The sequence below is a fragment of the Penicillium waksmanii genome, assembly GCF_028829765.1.
Source record: "Penicillium waksmanii strain IBT 27052 chromosome Unknown utg000008l:1.0-5622682.0:1.0-5626561.0, whole genome shotgun sequence".
In the NCBI taxonomy this organism is placed as follows: domain Eukaryota; kingdom Fungi; phylum Ascomycota; class Eurotiomycetes; order Eurotiales; family Aspergillaceae; genus Penicillium; species Penicillium waksmanii.
Window position 1 is genome coordinate 5278396 of NW_026643254.1, and position 21267 is coordinate 5299662.

At 45.4% G+C, this 21267-nt stretch overlaps 6 protein-coding genes across 6 annotated transcripts; 4 read left to right on the forward strand and 2 right to left on the reverse strand.

The window, feature by feature from the left end:
- Positions 1–1061: 1061 nt before the first annotated feature.
- N7481_010290 (HAT dimerization) lies at positions 1062–1697 on the reverse strand (the record flags this gene model as incomplete). The annotated part of the gene is made up of 1 exon (XM_057269509.1): positions 1062–1697. One exon carries the CDS (start codon positions 1695–1697, stop codon positions 1062–1064), a length of 636 nt encoding a protein of 211 aa, XP_057120186.1.
- Positions 1698–4104: 2407 nt separating this feature from the next.
- N7481_010291 (uncharacterized protein) lies at positions 4105–5792 on the forward strand (the record flags this gene model as incomplete). Its single annotated transcript, XM_057269510.1, has 2 exons — positions 4105–5016; positions 5133–5792. The coding sequence occupies 2 exons, from the start codon at positions 4105–4107 to the stop codon at positions 5790–5792; spliced, it is 1572 nt and encodes a 523-aa protein (XP_057120187.1).
- A 430-nt stretch (positions 5793–6222) lies between these two features.
- On the forward strand, positions 6223–9746 carry N7481_010292 (hAT family dimerization domain-containing protein; the record flags this gene model as incomplete). Its single annotated transcript, XM_057269511.1, has 3 exons — positions 6223–7642; positions 7725–8433; positions 9614–9746. The coding sequence occupies 3 exons, from the start codon at positions 6223–6225 to the stop codon at positions 9744–9746; spliced, it is 2262 nt and encodes a 753-aa protein (XP_057120188.1).
- A 330-nt stretch (positions 9747–10076) lies between these two features.
- N7481_010293 (uncharacterized protein) lies at positions 10077–11657 on the forward strand (the record flags this gene model as incomplete). Its single annotated transcript, XM_057269512.1, has 1 exon — positions 10077–11657. The coding sequence occupies one exon, from the start codon at positions 10077–10079 to the stop codon at positions 11655–11657; it is 1581 nt and encodes a 526-aa protein (XP_057120189.1).
- Positions 11658–18013: 6356 nt separating this feature from the next.
- On the reverse strand, positions 18014–18701 carry N7481_010294 (uncharacterized protein; the record flags this gene model as incomplete). Its single annotated transcript, XM_057269513.1, has 2 exons — positions 18014–18486; positions 18596–18701. The coding sequence occupies 2 exons, from the start codon at positions 18699–18701 to the stop codon at positions 18014–18016; spliced, it is 579 nt and encodes a 192-aa protein (XP_057120190.1).
- A 452-nt stretch (positions 18702–19153) lies between these two features.
- Positions 19154–19540, forward strand: N7481_010295 (uncharacterized protein; the record flags this gene model as incomplete). Its single annotated transcript, XM_057269514.1, has 1 exon — positions 19154–19540. One exon carries the CDS (start codon positions 19154–19156, stop codon positions 19538–19540), a length of 387 nt encoding a protein of 128 aa, XP_057120191.1.
- Between the last annotated feature and the right edge of the window lie 1727 nt (positions 19541–21267).

A 21267-nucleotide genomic window follows, 5' to 3' on the forward strand; every position in this document is an offset into this window, starting at 1 on the left:
TTCCCCCTTATGAAATGTTCTACTGAGGCTGCTGAGGTTGCGGTATCGATATACTGCTCATGAAAGGTTCTGTTATTCGTTCTATCGTTCCTCGATAGCGTCACGCCTTGTCTACTGTCCTCCTGCACTCTGCGAGTGTGGTGGTTTTGTCCTCTTGCAATCGACCCGTCTGCCAACGCAGACTGCCAGCGAGCATTCCCATCTTACACTAGTTAAATAACTAGTTAGTTAGTTACATAAATACCTCAGTTTCCTCAGACGTTCCCCAAAAAAGGCGGTTGGCAATCCACCGCCTGCTGTTTTCAGCGAGCTGACACAGCTTTTTGTGGGAGCGTCTGAGCCGGGAATTTGGTAGCTACATACAGTGGCCCGTACTGCTTATTCAAGTAGGAGTTGCTCGTGCAGACAGCCATAACCTCAATAACCCTGGCCACTGCATCTATTGGATTCTCACATAGAAGGGTGTTCTAGGTACGATTCATAAATTATTTATTCTACGCTATAAAAGCTATAAATATGTAACTATTCAGACTTCCAACGTTCAGCATTGTTGTAGTTCAGAGGTATTAATTGTCTTATTGCTCAGAGGGAAACATTAGGCTATATATACAACGAGAAGAACAAGTTGATTTCCAATCAACTTGGTTCTTCGTATGGATATCTCGGGATTAATTCCGATGGTTCGGCTTGGTTCCTGATCTGCACCAGCCTCATATCACAACAAGCATCTTTCAGCCTTAACAAGGTCCCAAGCGTCTTTCCTTTCATGGAGAAGCGGCGAATCCCAAGCACATCTCTCCCACTATTGAATAATCTCTCGATATCTACCTCTGCCGCTGGTATAGCAAGGTGATCTTGTGCTACCTGTGCCATACAGGTAAATTCATGCCTGTTGATCTTCCACCAGTTTTGTATAAATTCAGGCTGACTCTGACTTAGATCAAAACCAGTGCTGGTTGCTGGGGTATCGAAATATTGATCGGTATCAGACTCAGCGACGTTATACTGTGTGGGCTGAAAGGCTTCCAGAAATCGATATTCGAAGCTCTTGTAACTGACGTTTAGAGCAGTCGATATAGACTGTTTCGAGATGGGATATGCTTTTTTAGGAACGTTCTGGTTCGGTCGATAATTCCCTCTCCGTCTGGTAGCGTTTTGAGCCACTTGGTCTTGATTCGAGGGTCCAGAACGCTCGCTATATAATATATGTCGTTGCCTTTGACGCAGTCATGGTAGTACTCCAGAAGTGTAAGTCTATCACAGATCGGGATAGTTAGAGCTGACGAAAGATTCTGCCAATCGCCTCGCCGTTCCGTGATAGCTAAGAGTATAGAACGGAGCTCTTCAAACATCCGCGCCGCCATATGAATTGAAGGGCTATCCCGAGAGACGTACTCAGTATATTCGTTGAAGGGAGCCAGGATTTTCTTGACATCTGAGAGCTTTTTCCAATCATCAGGGGTGAGACGTAAGGCATGAATATCTGGATCATCGTTGACTGTATCTTTGGGCTGGCGGCGACACTCTTCGGCTCTCTCAATCATAACAAAAGTAGAGTTCCACCAAGTATCGACATCGTAGTTGATGGCCTTTGCACAGCCAGGTCGATTATCCCACTTCTGTATTCGCTGCGGGGATCGAGCAATCCAAAGGACAAGTAGCCGGAGCTTTGCAATCGGGGAAGTAGGAACGTTCATTGTCTTCCAGCTCCTCTTAGCAACATCATCAAGGAATTCACAAGCTTCCCTATGTGAACTTGCATGTAAAGACCTCAATATTTTTTTTTCATAGCCAGATTGAGGATGTGAGCAAAGCAGCGGATTTGGAAATGTGGGTAAACTTCATCGTCCCTTCTCGAATAACAGTATCGGCCAGGTATTCATCGTACCGCTGACACAGCTTCTGGAAGAGACATCGGTGCAGCGTAAGAAGCCAAGACCTGCTCCAAAATCGATAGAAATTAAGAGTGCTCAGAGGGGTATTGTATCTTATGCCATTCAGCCTGTTTGTAAAGTTCACTATTCATGTTCCTTGTTCGCGTGGGGTATTTTGTAGCCTTCAATCACGCCCTGGGCTTCGAGAATAGAATTCTCTTCCACGTAGTGTGAAGTAGAGCATTGAGTCATGGGGCCGGGTGGAATCGCGGTGTATGATAGCGTGGTGGCCAATATGGGCAGCGACTGAAATCCAAAGTAGTTGCCATTGGTATGAACGCTTGTCTCTGCTGGCTAGCTGTAGCAGCGGAATTTGTCCGGATGTAGAGAGACGCGAGTATTGTGGACATCGAGGATGGTGCGTGTTGAGGATTCCATTTGATGTTTGAGTTGAGGGTGAGGGTAATTTTTGACCGTGAGTGATGTTGTGTTGATGGTGAGGGCTAGTGGTGAGTGAGGGTTGAGGGTGAGAGCTGGTGATTGTTGAGTATCGCGGTGGTCAAAGCTTATGGCGGGACTAGCGATGGACATTTAAATAGATGGGATTCCCACTTTTGATAGTAACCTCTTCAAGAATATTACAACTACCTATCTCAACAGTGATAACGGGGCCGGACCATGGGTCCCTCTGTTGATGTGCAGTGCGGCGCGATTGCCGAGCGGTGAAGTGGATGCCACCGGTCACCACCGATCGTCGTCATCACACAAATCTCCGTTTTCTCAACAATAATTCAAAAGCTGATGCACGGTGCGAACCCGAACGTCAGCATTAATCCGCTGGAGAGTGTATCTGATATACTGTACATGTAGTCTCTTCTGAAAAAACCCGACTATGAGCTAGGAGTTGAGTGATGCAATCAACATAGTTTGCCAATTCAACCAATATTCTTAGTATACGGTAAATTGTATTTCTTTCTAGACTCCAGTGGATTTTCAGTGAGACATTTTCTCGGTTAGAGCTTCGTCGCATGTTTTTAAGCGATATTCTATATCTAAGGTAAGCTCGTCATTTATTGAATCGATTTAACAGAGATATATATCGCCAGACCGGCTCTAGAGCATCCGGCATGAGTGGTAAATGTTGTAGTTCAGAGGTATAAATTGTGTTAAGTTATATGTACGTTCAGAGGGAACATGAGGCTATATATACAACAAGAAGATCAAGTTGATTTCCAATCAACTTAGTTCTTCGTATACATACTTCGGGATTAATTCCGATGGTTCGGCTTGGTTCCTGATCTGCACCAGCCTCATATCACAACACTAATGAAAGGGCAGGAGAGCCTGTGGAAAATTCCTCCGTTACGGAATATTGTTGAACCGAAACGTTTGAGCATCACGTGTTCCGTACCGCCTTTCAAATAACGTGAGGACTAGATCGCCAAACGCGGATTTGGGCGGTGGGCGGGTATGGCGAGCCCTAGTAATACGTCATTAGCACATATACCCGTGGCGATAGAAAACTTACTCATCCTATATTAACCCGCTGAAATGAATTATCTTCTCTTAGTGCTAATTGTAGAGCTGTTAACGATACGATATCGGCACTGTTTTCCCATATCGTCAATCGGCATCGTCAACTTCGAAGTCTGCCGATATCGTATCGGCAATCGCGATCGACAGTTTAAACGATACGATATCGGCAAATTATATTATCGTCGGCGATATATCGCCACCGGTAATTGGACAATAAGACAATATTTCCTGGTCCTAGATATAGAAGACTTTACTACAAAGAGAATGTTAGCTTAGATACTCGTTAATTAGGGCAATTCGTTCCCGTTATGTAGTCCTACGTCGTGTTGTTGCCGTGCTATGTGGCTGGATATTTATATATTTTACGTTGCTCTGCCGTCATATCAACTAACTCTGTACTTGCAAAGTATATATCTAATCCTTTGTAAGTTGCTTCCATTCCTCTGCGCAAACATGTACATATATATATCTATGTTGTAGGCTTCTCCGTCCCAGCATACCATCATATTACAGTCAACTCTCGTGGGCTGCACATCCGTGAGTTGCACACATTTGTCAGCAGCACACTTTTTTCCTGTCTAGACTAGTTTTACCCCACTCTTACATATAAAACTCTCGTGAGCTGCACCATTCATGGTTTGCACACTTTTTATTTCCCCTATATTCGCTTATTCAGCATATTTGACCAATCACAATGCAGGATTCTACATCGCCGTCACCATCTCTCCCCACTACCCCTTCAGTCCGATCTTCGGTCAGCCTTTCAGCGAAATTACCCTATCCAAAACGATCAAATGCGACTATATCTGATGCTCAGAGGAAAGCCCTACGTATCTTTGCATCTGATACACGTCCTAAGCCTACCCAGAAAGCTTGTGCTGCATGGTTTCAAGAGAAATTTGGCCGAATTATCGATCGGGCGACAGTTTCTCGAACCCTTTCATCTCAATATAACTACCTGGATAATGGTGAAGCTGGGACTAGATCAAGGAAGTCCACCGCACACTGGCCGCTGTTAGATGAGGCTTTATTTCAGTGGCAACAACGACACACAGAGAAGGGATTTCCTATGACTGGGCCCCTGATTCGTCTCAAAGCTGCAGAATATTGGAAGAAGATACCGATGTATAAAGATCAGACTATGCCTGCATTTAGTGATGGCTGGTTATCTGGCTTTAAACGTCGATATTCAATCAGACGGCATACCTTTCAAGGTGAAGCTGCCTCAGTCCCAGACTCAATACATCATGAGATGAAAGCGATCCAGATTATCTGTGATGAATATGCGCCTGAAGATATCTATAATATGGATGAGACTGGTCTTTACTGGCGACGTATGCCTAATGGTGGGCTTGCATCTGAAGGTCGTCCTGGCCAGAAGAGAGACAAGACTAGGATAACTATCGCTGTTGCATCAAATGCAACCGGTTTGGATCGATTACCTCTCTGGATCATTGGGACTGCAAAGACCCCTCACGCCTTAAGAGGTGTGAATATGGTTTCTATTGGATGTAAGTGGCGCTATAACAAGAAGGCTTGGATGCGACATGAAATTATGGAACAATGGTTACGCACTTTTTACCTACGGATTGGTAGGCAAAGACGTGTACTTCTATTGATGGATAATTTTAGTGCACATCTTGTAGCCCTTGAAAAGGCGCCACCACCATCTAATATAAGGATAGTCTTTTCTTCCCAGCAAATGCTACATCTATCTATCAGCCCCTAGATCAGGGTATTATCCAAAACCTCAAGCATTATTATCGCAAGAGCTGGATGTATTGGATGATAGGTATGCTAGACCGTGGTATTGATCCACGTGAACGCATGAGTCTAAACTATACACTGCGGTGGTTGACACAAGCATGGCGAACAAAGGTCAGCAATGAGACTATTCAGAACTGTTTTACCAAGAGTACTGTTGTTCCTGGGTGCCGACCATCTAATCAAGATCAGATAAAAAGTAACCTACTGGATCCTGAATTAAAGCCTCTTTATAATCAGGTTGTTGAAAAGCTTGTATTTCAACCAGATGCGGATGAAATACTACCATTTAATGAGTTTCTCAACCCATTAGATGAAAATATTGATACTGCAGAGCCAGAATTAGACGACATCATTCTTAACTTTGGTGGTGAGGATATCGACGATGATCTTCCTGATCCTGATGAGGAATATATATTTGGGCCAAGACCAGAGATTCCATCTGATACGGTAATTCTACGACATCTATCAGATCTATCACTGTGGGCTGCACACAGAGAGGGGTGCACAGAGGAGAATATGTTGTCAATTGAGGCTTTAACCAAAGCTTTCAAGAAGCTTGAGGTAGATGGGAAGAGACAGAAGACATTGATGGAGATGGGATTTAAACCCAAATAGGAAAAGCTTCATGTATATTATATAATCATGATATCGTCATCTCACGAGCTGCACACATTGGGTGTGTGCAAGATAAAATTCAAGCCTCAGAGGGTGTGCAGCCCACGAGAGTTGACTGTACCTGTTCTATTCTATGGCTACGCTTTGCTTCTTCCATTATGCTATATGGCAGATTATCCAAAGGTCATAAGGGTTCAATCCTATTTTATGGTTCATCTCTATTTAGACGCGACGCGTCTGAAAGACTGGGACGCGTACCCCGACCTCTTCTTGGTTGACAGTAACCTGCTCTTCCAGACACTAACCAGCTCCATACATGACTCTTCAACCCTGGTTCTACTGAACCACTGGGCCCATATCAACAGCGAGCTGCGATCAGTAAGTCGTATTCATCCGCACTGCGCCAGTGGGCTGGTGTATCCAACACAGAATGCGTACGCGGCAGAAACGCCTCAACTACCGAGTTCTGAATGATGAGAGCGATGAAGAGTCTTTGCCTGAGGATCAAATTGACCAATCAAGCGAATCAAGCGAGCCACTGAGCAATCTCCCACGTACTCTCCCAACCTGTCAAAAAGATGTGGTAATCCTCACCAACATACCAGATTGTGAGCTCCTACCTTCCGAGTCTGTGTCACAAGTGCTAGTATCGCAAGAGAGCTCAACAGATGCTGGTACATCAATCACAAGCCACATATCCTCTCAATGGTGCAAACGACCAGCGCCGGCTACAGAATGGATCTGGGGGTACTTCAAGACTACAGCCATTGATTGTCCATGGGTTATCAAGAGGACCAACAAAAGACGGCTGGTCGACCGAGAGATTTGCTGTATCCATGTAGATGAAAAGACGGGAATACGCTGTGACTGGCATACGTCGGATTCCCAAAGGCAAAACACAACCAGCAACATGAAGACGCACTTGGCAAAGCATGGCATTTATTGCCCGACCTCCACTATACCGCCAGTAAAGAAAGGACCCGACATTCGGACTTTTATGGGTGGTAAACAGAGTCTTACTCATCAAGAGGTCTTGGAAATGAATGCCATTCGCTGGATTGTGACTGATATGAAAGCCTTCACTACTGTCGAGTCTCCAGAGTTTCAGCAGATGTTCCGAGACATTCCTGGGATTGAGCCTCCATTCACTTCTCGCCACACCTTGCGGGATCGAATCATGCAAGAGTTCGTCATACAGCGCACCAACCTGAAAAGTGAGCTGGCTTTGACTTGCAAAACCATTGCCTTATCACTGGATATCTGGACAAGCCAGAATAATCTTCCTATTTTAGGGATAATTGGTCATTGGCTGACTGGCGAATTTGAGTACCGCGAGAGATTACTCGAGTTCACTGAGCTCCAAGGTATTCATAGTGGCGAAAATCTGGCGATTGCAGGGGAAAATATGCTTATTGAGTTGAGTCTCGAGGATAAGCTTATTTCTATTACAGGCGACAACGCCAGTAACAATGAGTCCATGGCATCCGAGTTATACTTCTCTCTTTCTGACCGACCTAGGGTGGAAGACACCATGCCAGCACAACTCTATCGAGGTCTTGACAGCTATATCCACTGTCTGGCTCATGTCCTCAATCTGATTGTGAAAAATATACTCCGTAACTTGGGGTCGGGGACGATGGAACAAGCGCAAGTTGCCTGTGACTGTTTGCAGACTGGTAATTTGATCACAGATCACTCCGCAATAGTGAGATTACGAGTCCTTGCTCTTTGGATTAACCGAAGCCCACAGCGCCGACAGAAATGGAAGGAGATTTGTAGACTCAACAATCTTCCCGACAAATTTGTTGCGTACGATGTTACGACACGATGGAACTCGACATTTCGCATGAGTCAACAAGTTCCTGAACCTTCAGGAGGAGCTCCCACCGTTCACTCTCCAAGATTTGTCACGGCTGGAATAGATTCACAAAGTACTCCACAAGTTCAATGAGCTTACTTTGTTCATTTCGAAACGCAATCCACAAATCAGCCTCGCAGTCCCAATTTACTATGAGCTACACGAATTGCTTGATGACGTGAGGGAGGGCAATGGTGACTTCGCAAAACTGGATCGAGATATTATAGCTGCAGTGAATGAAGGGATGAAGAAATACGAAAAGTACTATTCCATTATGGACGACTGTGACGCCTACTACACTGCCCTCGTCTTGGATCCCCGAGTCAAAGGCGAGATGGTCTTACGGGAACTTCGAGATGGCAATGCAGGGACAATGATTCTGGAAACGATCCGCACCAATCTCCATCAGGTATACACGGCTAGTAACCCGGAACATAATGCCACTGCAACACAGTTGTCTTCCCTGAAGCATAGTGATGTGGAGTCTAGAATGCTGAAGAAGTTGCAGGCACGAGATCCACCGCTCTCAGATATTGATAAGTACTTCGACACCCCTCCGATCAGCGTCGCAGATACCACCAGCCAAAACTGGCTCTGTAATTGGTGGAGGACGCACAAGGGCGAGTACCCGCGGATGGCAGCAGCAGCCAGGGACTATTTAGCGATACCTGCCTCAGAAGTTGCTGTGGAGAGAGTGTTTAGCACAGCGAGGGATGTGCTAGGTATCCGGAGATATTCTTTGAAAGGGGATACCATACGAATGCTGATGTTGATTCGCGATGGGTATAAGTGGTAGCGGTCAAGGGGTTTGGTTAAATTATGCCATCGCGATAGTCCGGTTCTGCATTCATAAATTGTCAACTGAAACTGCTGTTCGACGAAAGCGCGTTCGCTCTCTAGATAATTAATTCTAAAGGAAAAATGTGCCGATGCCGATACGATATGACGATATCGTAAGTGACGATATCGTCAAATTTGAAGCCCGCCGATATCGTACCGGCAATCGGCATCGACAGATTCAAAAGAGCCGGTATCGTATCGTCTGTCGATATCGTATCGTCAATATCGGTATATCGGCAATATCGTCAACAGCCCTACGATTCGATTCGAATTAATATCGAAAATAACGTTTCGTACGAATTCGAATTGAAGATCGATTCGAAGTCGATTCGAAGTTCGCGAACTTTTTGTACTAAACCCTTATTTGGAAAGCGGTAAATCACGTCCGATTATATCGTACTATATCTGTTGTTCTACACGTTGGTGAGCAATCGACATCACATACAATAGTTAGTTTAGTAATTAGTTAATTGACAAACTCAGAGATAGCTCTATTTGATCTGACATAAAATTGAGCAATTTGGCTTCGGGTTGAACAAGGTGTAGAGCATTATCAATAGATCCAAATTCTCGCCCCAACCCTCTGTTCAAAATATATAATCCTACTCCCAAGATTCCCCACAAGTCCGTAATCGTATCTGTGATCTGTTTTGTATCAAATTATATCAGCTCATAGAACGTATTAAGATACACGTAGTCTACTGATATGGAGTCAAAACATCAATAATTGCACATTATTTACGATGCAGAGTAAATGGATGGTCTAATCGGGCTAGCGGAGATTCTACAAGAACGCGTCTTCGCGTGGACGTGCTTTTACCAAGAGCAACATCCAAATCCTGGTCAGAACCTACTGAAAACCATCCCTTATGGTGCTCCAAAGTAAGCGATCAATTATGACACAAGCATGATATACTAATATAACCATACAGATGACATCTCCACCTGTAACCATATTTGACTGTCCTAACACCAGGAAGAATAAACGCGATTATGCAGCGCTTCATAAATATGGCCTCCTTGCAGAGGATATCCCACTTCCGCGACCTCGAAAAAAGGCGGCGGTCCGGCCCGCCGTTAACTCATCAACTACTCCGGTTTCAACCTCTCCGACCGCTCCCAGCAGCGTTTCTATCAGCTTGTCGAATCTTGATACGGATATATGCCCTTCACAATCAATATCTCAGGTTGAATGCGAGACCGAGTGTGTTGAAATCAAGCAGAGAGACGGGACTAGGTTAAAAGAGCGTAGCTAGGTGTGGAAATACTACCAAACAACACCTGAATCTGGTACGTGGAGATTAGGAGATAAGGAGCGACCCGAGCTTAAACATCGGTGTATTGTATCACCATCTACATGTCAATTCGTTCGATTTGCATCGAAACTACGATCTTCAACTACAGCGTTGAAACAGCACCTGCAGCAAGCCCACAAGCTCTTTCAGGACGGCCATCCAGAGCGCCAAGGGCCGTTAAGCTCATAGATTACCAAGGAAAAGAAGCTCCCATTCGAAGAGGCTATCTTGGATTGGATTATATCTACCTGTCAGCCGTTTACATGCGTCGAGCAACCTTCGTTTAAGGCCATGTTGAGGTCTGTAGACTTTGAGGCGTCTATACCAAGTGCGGACACTGTTTCGCGCCGGTTAAATCTTCGGCTTGATGCTCTTGACTGTAAACTTCGAATCTTGATGGCTTCGGCATCCTCAATCGCGCTATCTCTTGATAGCTGGACAAGCCAGAATTCGTTACCAATACTAGCAATCAATGCTCACTGGATGTCATCTGATTTCCAGCAACATCGAGGTTGTATTGAGTTTGTTGAAATCACAGGCAACCACTCTGGAGAGAATCTTGCTAATATTGTTGCGACGGTTCTTGAGAGATTTCATATATCTGATAAAGTTATAACAATTACAGCTGACAACGCATCTAACAATGATACACTACACCGATGTCTTTTCCAAAAGCTGTGTCAGCGGTACGATGAGTACCTGGCCGATACGGTTATTCGAGAAGGGACGATGAAATTTACCCAGAACTCCCAAATCCGCTGCTTTGCTCACATCCTGAATTTGGTTATGAAAAGAATATTGAGGTCTTTACGCGCAAGTTCACATAGGGAAGCTTGTGACTTCCTTGATGATGTTGCGAAGAGGAGCTGGAAGACAATAAAAGTTCCTACTTCCCCGATTGCAAAGCTTCGGCTACTTGTCCTTTGGATTGCGCGATCTCCCCAGCGAATACAGCAGTGGAATAATCGACCTGGCTGTACAAAAGCCATCCACTACGATATTGATACTCGATGGAACTCTACTTTTGTTATGATTGAGAGAGCCGAAGAGTGTCGCCGGCAGCTTGAAGATACAGTCAACGATGAGCCAGATATTGAAGCTTTACGTCTCACACCTAACGATTGGAGACAGCTCTCGGATATCAAGAAAATTTTGGCTCCTTTCAACGAATATACTGAGTACGTCTCTCGGGATAGCCCCTCAATTCATATGGCAGCGCGGATGTTCGAAGAGCTTCGCTCTATACTCTTGGCTATTAAGGAACGGCGAGGTGATTGGCAGAATGTCTCGCCAGCTCTAACTGGTCCTATATCTGATGGAATCACACTTCTGGAGCACTACCGCGACTGCGTCAAAGACAACGACATATACTATATCTCAAGTGTTCTGGACCCTCGGATCAAGACTAAGTGGCTCAAAACGCTGCAAGATGGAGAGAGGATCATTGACCGAATCAGAGTGTTCCTAAAAAAAGCATATCCCACCCCAAAACAGCCTATATCGATTGCTCTAAACACAAGTTACAAGAGCTTCGAATACCGATTTCTGGAAGCCTTTCAGCCTACACAGTATAACGTCGCTGAGTCTAACGTCGACCAGTACTTCGATACGCCTACAATCAGCACTGGTTTCGATATAAGCCAGAGCCAGACTGAATTCATACGAAACTGGTGGAAGATCAACAGGCTTGAATTTACCTGCATGGCCCAGGTGGCACAAGATCACCTTGCTATACCAGCAGCAGAGGTGGATATCGAGAGACTATTCAATCATAGGAGAGATGTTCTTGGAATTCGACGTTTCTCCATGAAAGGAAGGATGCTTGGGACCTTATTAAGGCTAAAAGATGCTGGACGTTGGAAGTCTGAATAGTTACATAGTGATAGTTTTTACAGTATAGAATAAAGAATTATAAACCATACCTAGAACAAACTTCTATGTGCGAATCTAATGGATGTAGTGGCCAGGGTTGTTGAGGTTATGACTGTCCGCATGAGTAAACCCCTACTAGTTCGCGAACCTGTTCGAAATTCGCGACTTTTGACGAATCAAATCGCCCATAGATTCGAAGTCCGAAATCCAAGGTTCGAATTCGATTCGATTCATTGAAATTCGCGAACTTCGAATAGTTCGAAAGTTCGTGCGGAGCAGTAACCGCAGAACCCCCTCATGTATGTACTAAGTATGCTTCCACATAGCTTTCTTTCCTCCTAAGAATACACGGAGTGCTACGGGCCCGCCTGCAGCCCTCACGGCGCTGTAGCCTTCTGTCAAGGAGACCTACATCACCATGTTCAGTCTGCAGGTGCCCCGTACGGGCCAAAAATATCTCACTCGTCTCCATTTGTAGCAGTGTAGCAATGGTTGCAATAGAAGTAACTGTCACAGATACATCATCCCTCGTATATAGTACGAATCCTCTGATCCTCTTCCCGCGTCTTAATCTAACATTCCTTGTCTACATTTACATTTTCAAAGTCAGCTTATCGAAGTATAACCTCTGCGATGTCCCAGCAATATATTCACATCAAAATTCAAAATAATTTAAAGTATGATATTCGCATCTAAAACGCGGGCCTTGTCAGGTACTTTTCTTTTCCCCAAAGCTCAGTCTTTTTCTGATATATGCACTGTGGCCAGTTTTACGGAGAGAATGATCGAAACGATATTCTAACGTCTGACGATGTCGACGACATGGTTATTCGTCATAACAGTGGTATACAGACCATGTGCTCTATGTACAGATCCCAAGGAAGCATCGATCTCATTGACGACGCAAAGGATACGAGGATATGCAGTCTAACCCGGAGATCCTCCATAGAGCCCGAAGAACCGAACAAATTTAAGAAGCTCAACCACAATTCGAGGTACATGGGTGAATTGGTAAATGGAATGAAAATGGTTATGGGAGCAGTCCTTGTTACCATTAAGGAGCAATCTTGATATTGATTGAAGCTAGTTTCTTGTTAATAAACCCTATGTTCACCAGAAGCCCGCTCAGATATTGAGCAGCAGGATGAGGAAACCGACCAAGCCCCTGAATGTTGTCTTTATAAATTAAAACCTATTTCCACACAATCCTCTCACAAGATTCACCTTGTGTCAGCCATAATGTGCATTGTGGAGTTGTTTGGTATTAAAGCAACAAGTACCAACTAACAGGAGTTGTTGAGTTAGACGTATTACCCCGGTGACGTGTCTGATTGGTAGTCCACTTCTAGAACGTCACGTCCACCCCTTAACATCATAAGTTTTATTGTAGCCATTACATTATTTTGTCGATTCGGGTTATTTCCGGAAAAGGGCTCTGCTGGTCGTTGCGTTCCCAGCGCACCCAGAAACCCCTCGGGGTCTGTCCGCGTAAATTTGTCTTCCCGAGATATGTACTGACCACATCCGAAAGCTGTGTGTATGAAATATCTTCGTTGACAGTAATGGGCGTCATATATGTTCCAACTTCGAGCATAATTGGTATACTGTTGGGCATTGCGGCGTATTAAAATACAATTGTTGGAAGCCCGGTGGGAAGCGTTGGGAGTTGATAAGTTGTAAATTAATACTGGCCAACTGTAAACGTGGACAGGTTGGAACTGGCAAAAGATAGAAATGATCATTTGGCTATATAGGTAACGATACTTGTTAAAATAGAAAGAGAAATGCGGGAGGGAACAGGTACACGTCATCCAGACGTCAGGATATCTATTGGGCGATGAGCCCTCCTTCATTATATGTTGAAACCTTAATTTAATGACTCATTTCTGGCATTATATAACACATTTAGAATACCTGAAATTTCCATTCCCATGCACCTTAGGACTATTATATTCTGGGCTACCTAAATTAACAGGCCACCCAGCTATTGACACATCTGGAAGAGATTGGACACAAGAAACTGTCAGCACTCACGCACCAGGTCACAACGTACAGACACCCTTTTGCGTAATATCTCCCTGAAAAGCGCCCGAGACATGAAAGCTGACATATCGTCACTATCTGTAAGGTGGCGGAAACTGTCAAGGTAAAGATTTCTCCATCATGTTAGGGTTGAATGGTATTTTTATTGCCCGAGCTTCCCCAATTATACCGGAGGCAAAGTAAATATCTTTTACGCGGTATAAAAGTCAATAGAAACCGCAGCCATTGTAGCAACAGTGCTACGCCAACCATACAAGGAGTTATTGGAATTCGGAAGAGTTGCCTATGCACCACCAGAGTCCCGTATTGATACATCACCTCGCTTGCCTGCTTGCATACGCATGGAGGCATGCCCTAAAAAGGAGGAGCACAAAGTCGGAGGAAAGAAAGACAGCTTTATGAAGGACTTGTGATTAATATCGATGGTCCTTTTCCTCAAACAAGCCCAATGCTCTGGTTACAGTACCACTTTGGTACCTATAAATAGGTATTTGCATGGGGCTCCTAGGATCTAGCCAAGGGCTCCAGGGGCCAACCTTCTGTTTCAAAGATCGGCACTGAGGGCCCTAGGAGCTTTGTCGCTCCGCGGAATACCGCGAAATAATTCCCAGGATTACTCCAACGACGCAATCGCACCCTTTCATGATCGCTATGTCTCTAGCTAGCAGAGCTAGCATTTTCGTCTAAATCAAAGAGCAGGTAGACAGAATGCCAAGGCTTGCTGAGGATTTTCACTACTTCTTGCTGTACCGAAAATAATCACCTGTGGGCTGGGTAACATTTTGATCGACTACTGGGACCTAAAGTAAGTCAAGGGTCCGCCGATTCCTTGTCAGAATCTGTATAATCCGCCACCAAAATCCTAGAGGAATGTGATAGGAATCGTCGCTTGAGGGATGGCACGGCCATGGCTGCTCATATAAATACTGCAACCGTGGTGTGGCTTACGTCACGTATGTTCTCACTATATTGCGTCGAATACCTTTGAGAATAGAGATTTCCGAGCCGGTGATGTTCACTGTGCTCGCCAGCTTTGCTCGCTCCTTATTCGAGGCAACAAAAAATACCGAGCTAGACTCTTTGGCTTAGCTACGGCTTCTTCGGAAGAAGGTCACACAATACCAATCCCAAGCCCTACAAGACAATTAAGGCGGCCCTGTATTCACGAGTGTTCTGCGGGGCTTTTATGCTGCATGCCGAGGGTTATGAACTCAGCTAGTCCATGTCAATTTTGCACCTTGGTGTGATGATTGGCTGGAAAGAAGTACAAAAAACATCAAAGCTCACCGATCAGTGGGTAGTGGGCCCGGGCGTTAGTAGTGACAACACTAAGCCCCACCCAATGCGGTTACGGCAAACTTAAATGATATGTTCTATTCGGGATTGTTGCGGAGAGCCCCCCCCCCTTGCGTCGGGTCCACAATATTCCGTGCTTGTAATCGCACACAGATATTGCTCGTGTATCCTCTCCTTTGAAAGGAACATCGCCGTTTCGAAGGAGAGTTGGGCTCTCTTCGCAGCTGCTTCTTCCCGCCCACCGCAGAATCCCTCATGTATGTACTAAGTATGCTTCCGCATAGCTTTGCTTCCTCCTGAAATATACGGAGTGCTACGAGCCCGCCTGCAGCCCTCGCGGCGCTGTAGTCTTCTGTCAAGGAGACCTACATCACCATGTTCAGACTGCAGGTGCCCCGTACGGGCCAAAAATATCTCACGCGTCTCCATTGTAGCAATGTAGCAATGGTTGGAATAGAATGGGGCAATATGGTCAGCAAAGCTACAAGGAGTGTGTCATTTGTGGAAGCCACTTCCGCAATATCCATCTGGTGACTCTGAAGTGGACTCTGTCCATTTCAAAAACCGGATACGCCAAATCTCAAACTACTGCTGGTTGGTCCACATGCGGGTTTATGGTGGAACTCCAGGGGCATAGTAGGTTCCAGGCTTTCTTAACCTGGGTAGCCTTCTCTTTACTCCCCGCATATTCGTACATTTGCCATGCATAGATAGAAGATCCAGACCAAAATTTTTCTCTTCAGCACGCCTGGATTTAGCCAATCCGAGTCTCTTCGTCTTTTTGGGTCCGAGTTCATGCGAGGAGGTGTAATATTATGCAACTCGCATTCGACATCACATACTACGTCTCTTCACATACATCACGGTTCATCGCGTAGTATATGTATAAAAGGAGAAAGAGGCCGGTCATGTGATATGGGTCCTGTTCCTTCTCTTACCACTTAGCATCCCCGAGGAGCAAAGTAAAGAGCCGGAGATAACAGATATTTCTACCAATGTTCCATGCAAGGCTCAATAACTTGTACTTTGCTTTCTAGAGGTACCTACACAGTTTCTTTGTATTCTTTCATTCCTTCTTGACAAAATTTCAAGTGGAGACCAAAACGGCAAAAACAATGCCAGATTATAGTGAAGGTTCAGGCTGCATTTCTGGAAACGAAACAAACATGGCGTTCACACTGGAGCCACCCACCACAATCCAACAGGGTGAGACTTCCACTGTTTGTGTCAGTGTGGTTATGGGTAGTTTATATCATCTTACGGAAACACAAAGGCAAGCATTTGCTGTGAACATATCTCTCGTCCAAAAAGACAATTCAGGTCCCAGAGATGGACTGAGAGGTAGCTTGACGTCCTGTCTACAGTTTCATCCAGGCCATCCTTCACACGGTTTTGCTGTGTTCAGCTATATTAGCATCCACCGAATAGGTCTGCACCGGCTCCAAGTTTTACTGGGAGCTCTCTACCGGAATGATGATCGAGGCACGTCTGGTTTCTAAAGTTCTCCACTCTAGTTTGGAAAACTAAATCCATGCAAATAGGGCAGGCCAGAGTTCCTTGCCGCCTCGACTTCGAACCCGAATTCCGGTATCTGGCACTTCCTCGGGCGAGAAGGCCCACACTATGCATCAGCTCTTGCTAGTACTAAGCTACTTATTCGTCATTGTAATGATTGCTGAGAATGGGGGTGCCTTATGGGCCATCATCTACCGCAGAGTCTAGGACTGGGAAAAAAGCTTCTTCCTGGGATATAGTCTGTTGCAGTCCTGGTTCACTGACATCCGCGACGCTTCAACTGAATCTCAGGGCTTTGCATGCCATGCCATGTGAAGACTGGGAAATTCAGATCCAAAATGTTCTGTTTCTCCTTGGGCAATATGCATCGCAAGAGTCTAGCTTTCTTCAGGCGTGCTTTGAAGAGCCTCAGTTCCCCTATCGACCTTTTGGGGTGGGAGCTAGTATCGCTCTGATAAACGCCGCTTTCATGGTAATTGGTGCTATACACATACGGGGCTACGAGTCGAAGGAGATCTGGTTACGTGACGAGTTGTTTTTCTCTGCCATGCTGGTACACTTAAGAAGGTCCCCAATATTCTCCTCCGACCTCTCAATGGGACAGCTGCAGGCAATCCTGCTGGACCTTCAAAAGGCATTCCAGAACGATGAAGTCAGGGTTGCGTCGGTAAAGCCCCAAAGGATAAATGTCAGCAACAGCGCAGATATGATAAACTATTACACCCACGCATTCCTATCATTAGGCCCGCTCCTTCTTCCAACAATATCGCTCGTTGCTTTAGGAATTGAGCCGTCAACCAGTTGCACCATTCATCATTTGGCCACTATCTCTGGGAATGAATTTTACTTGGGAAAGGGTCTTTCAAATCAAGCACCACTCGGTTTGAGAACCAGCCGAGCTGATGTTGCTTCAACCCACTGAATGAAACCTTTAACATCTCAAGCTTAAACAGCGGGACGCTGTCTTAAAGAACTTCCTGACGTCAGTTCAGTTCTTGAGCAACGCATGTTACTCCTCGCTGAGATGGCGAAGGTAGGACTGAATGATATGGTAAGAATATACTTCCCCACGAAAGGTGAGGTGCAAGTCTCTTTGATCGCGAATGTACTCTAGAGGCGTGTATATATAAGCAATAAAGTATTCTCGGCGCTGGACAACTATGATCGGGTCAGCAAGCCGCACTTCGGAGGTTCAAGAGAAAAATATGACTCACGCGGATAAACTAGCTCGGCAGCGTCATAGTGTAAAACTTTGACACAGGAAGCGACTTGCGATGTAGCTAGTTTTTCTAAATTTTCATAGCCCTCATTTGGAAATATGAATTTGACCGTATGGAAGATGAATTCCAAAATGACGGATCGGGACCTCTTGCTAACCAAAGAAAATGATGAATAACTCGAAAGACAACATATACAATTCAAGAAAGAAGAAAGACAGTAAAAAGGTGAGCCTTATATCTCAATATCTCTTCTACTTCTGTCTTTGATCCAGTTAAGACTACTTAATCATCATCTTTACACTTCCTTCTCTCTTTCCTTGTCAGTTCAACTTCTAAAATCCTCCCTTCAAATATCTTTTCTTGCAAGCCATCGTCGTCCCGATCAAAATAGAGCGCCCATGAACCCTCAACTTCCACAGCCATAAAACCCTCCCAACCCTCCAAAGTAATTCTCTTCTCGATTGGAGTGCAGTCCCATGGCCCAACAAGATGGTCTTCCGAGTCTGTTCGCAAGCCGTATTTCACTTCATAAGTTTCTTCGTCCACGTATATCCAATTTAGTTGTGGAGGCTCATCGCAGATCGTAGAGACCATGCCTTCTCCCTTGCGACCCCAGTTTCGCTCAGGATAGGGAAGGAAATATCCTGCGAATGGATGCTGTGATAGATCGGTCCGACCCTCAGCCGTAGGCAAGGCAATGTTTAGCTGGTTATCAACTGCATTAGCGAACAGCACAGGTTTGTTACGTTGGCTCTCTTCGTAGAATATGTACCTTATTGTCGCACAACACTATGGAACATCCATCAATGTACCTGCCCGCGTTTGAGGTCCTGGCGCAGGAAATGATGAGATTCGATTTCACACCTCTGTGTTTTTCTTTCGCATTTGTTCTTTGCCCTTGGCGGACCGCTTCAGTAGTACCAACGATCGCAGGACAAGCCGCTATAGCAGTGAGAAGTCCTAGGACCATGGTTTCTTGATTGTTGTTTGGATTTGAAATTATCTCCCATAATCATTTTATTCGAAAATAATCCGGGGAAAAGGGGGGCTCAGGTTCGCTGATTTCTTTTTCTTGAAACGCGTCACTGAGGAGAATCTTAATATATTTCATCTATTTCATCCGCATGATGTGACACGGTTGACATTATGACGCGTTTTTTTCAACCCCATGTAGCCTCGCGCATGGTTTACCACAGTTGGCATTATGACGCGTTGTTTCAACCCCATCTAGCCTAGTGCCTATGAGCTACGGAGGCGTGCCTCATGGCGTTTCATAGGGGCCTGTACTCTGGTGCCACATTACAAGTTGCAGCCCGCTTCTCTGTCAATAAATATAAAGTACTACATTTTTCCCACCCATCCTGGTTGTAGGTATAAAGTTGCGGTATCAATTCTCAGTCTTATCCTCATCAATACACAATCATGTCCCAAGTGTATGTCTTCATATCTCTTGAACTACCATCCATTCGTGAGACTAATGATATCTACAGACATCAGCAAGAAGTCAGCGACGAGGAATTTGAAGAGGAGCGAACACAACTTCAGCCCCCTCCCAACCCTACAGGCGGCCGCAAACCCGCAAAACTCGCACGCAAGGCACCCCCGGCACAAGAGTATCAGGACGATGTAGTCCCAGCTCCTCTTCCTGGTAGAAGGATTGGTCCGATTCGCGAATCGCGGATCAAGGATCGACCAGCGAAAGTGGGCGAGAAGGACAGCAGCTTGAAGATCAAAATTGAGCTGGATCTGGAAGTCGAGGTAGAGATCTATGCACGAGTTAAGGGCGATGTGACCATTGGGTTGATGTGATAATTAGGTTGAAATCTATGCGAGAGTCAAAGGAGATGTTACCATTGGTCTATTGTAAGATGTGAGTTTGATTTCAGGTCTAAGCAACGGCATATTAATAACCATAATATAGTACAACATAGCTTGGCCTGGCGCTCTCCTTAAGAGTGTGTACTCCGCTATTGCCTCATTGAACAGATGCGAGTTATACTTGCCGTGGAAGATAGCTGGTGTGTCTGAATTGATGATCTGGACTTGAGGCAACCCAGATTTTTTACGAAGATTGTCTGTCGTAGATCGTATTCAATTTGCCCAACCATCAAGTCTTTCACCACTTTTTCGAGTGCCTGGAAGGCGCGGAGGGTGCCCGTCCTTGTATTCCGAGCAAATGTGATAAAGAATTGATCTGAGAATTCGTAAATGAATGATTTCACCTAGATCATTACTGTGAGTCAGGTCGCATAGTGGTTCTATAGGGAGCACATACATGACACTCATTAACTGACTATCGCCAATAATAAGTATGCCAGCTCCCAGGTTCCCCGCAAGTCTCCACCACCACCTACCTCGTCGTACATGATATCCAGTAATCCTATTCCGGCGACACTGCGTTGGCATGGCAATGCGCACATCATCGTGGTACACATCAAGGATGGAATTCAGAACATCAGTCACCCTGCGTTTTGACGAACAAGGAAAATGATGATTCCCTGCGTGCTTGCGCAACTCCTCGTAATTAAAATAGAGAACTTTCGCAGGGACATCTGCGACACCAAGAGTCTCCGCAGGAGAGGGCTGCGTCAACAAACTCTCCCTCACAGAAGATGAGCCCTGTGATTGTAAAAACGCGCTCCCTCACAGCCCATGAGCCCTGCGTTATCAAATGTGTGCTCGTTTAGGCGACCCGTGGCGCTGCGGTCCTCGTCCTGGTCCTCTGGCGACATGCAGGCACCTCTTCGTGGTGTCAGAGACTAGTATTCGGGTCCGTCCGAGACCTCGAAGAAGCCAAGACCTGCTCCAAAGAATCCATAGAATTCAAGAATTCACCAAGAAGAATTTGTGTATGTGCACTTCAAAATTGTATGTAGATGCCACTTTCAATGTCCTGGTTCGCTGTATGTACTTTGTAGCCTTCAATCACGCCCTGGGCTTCGAGGATGGACATTGTCTTCTATGTGGTGTAAAGTAGAAAATTGGGTCATGGGGGCGGTTACTATCCCGGTGTATGACAGCGTGGTGGCCAATCCGGGTAGCGGCTGAAATCCAAAGTAATCAACATTGGTGTGAATGTTTATGTCTTGCCTAGGAGTGGCGACAGAATTTGTCCGGAGAGGCGAGTATTGTGGACATCGAGGTTGGCGCGTGTTGAGGGTACCAGTTGAGGGTGAGGGAGAGGATGCGGGTGAGGTTTGACGGTGATTGACGGTGATGGATGGTGTGTTGATGGTGAGAGCTAGAGGTGAGTGATGGTTGAGGGTGGGAGCTGGTGATAACGGGGCCGGACCAGTGGGTCCCTTTGTTGATGTGTAGTGCGGTGCGATTATTACCGAGCGGTGAAGTGGCCGCCACCGGCAACCACCTATCGCCGTCATAACGCTGATCTCCGTTTTCTCAACAATGATTCAAAAGCTGATACACGGTGTGAAATGATGCTGTCCATCAACTTGAATCTGGTACGACATCAAATTGCAGTGTATTCAATAGACTGTACATGTAGTCTTTTCTGAAAACCCCGACTATGAGCTAGG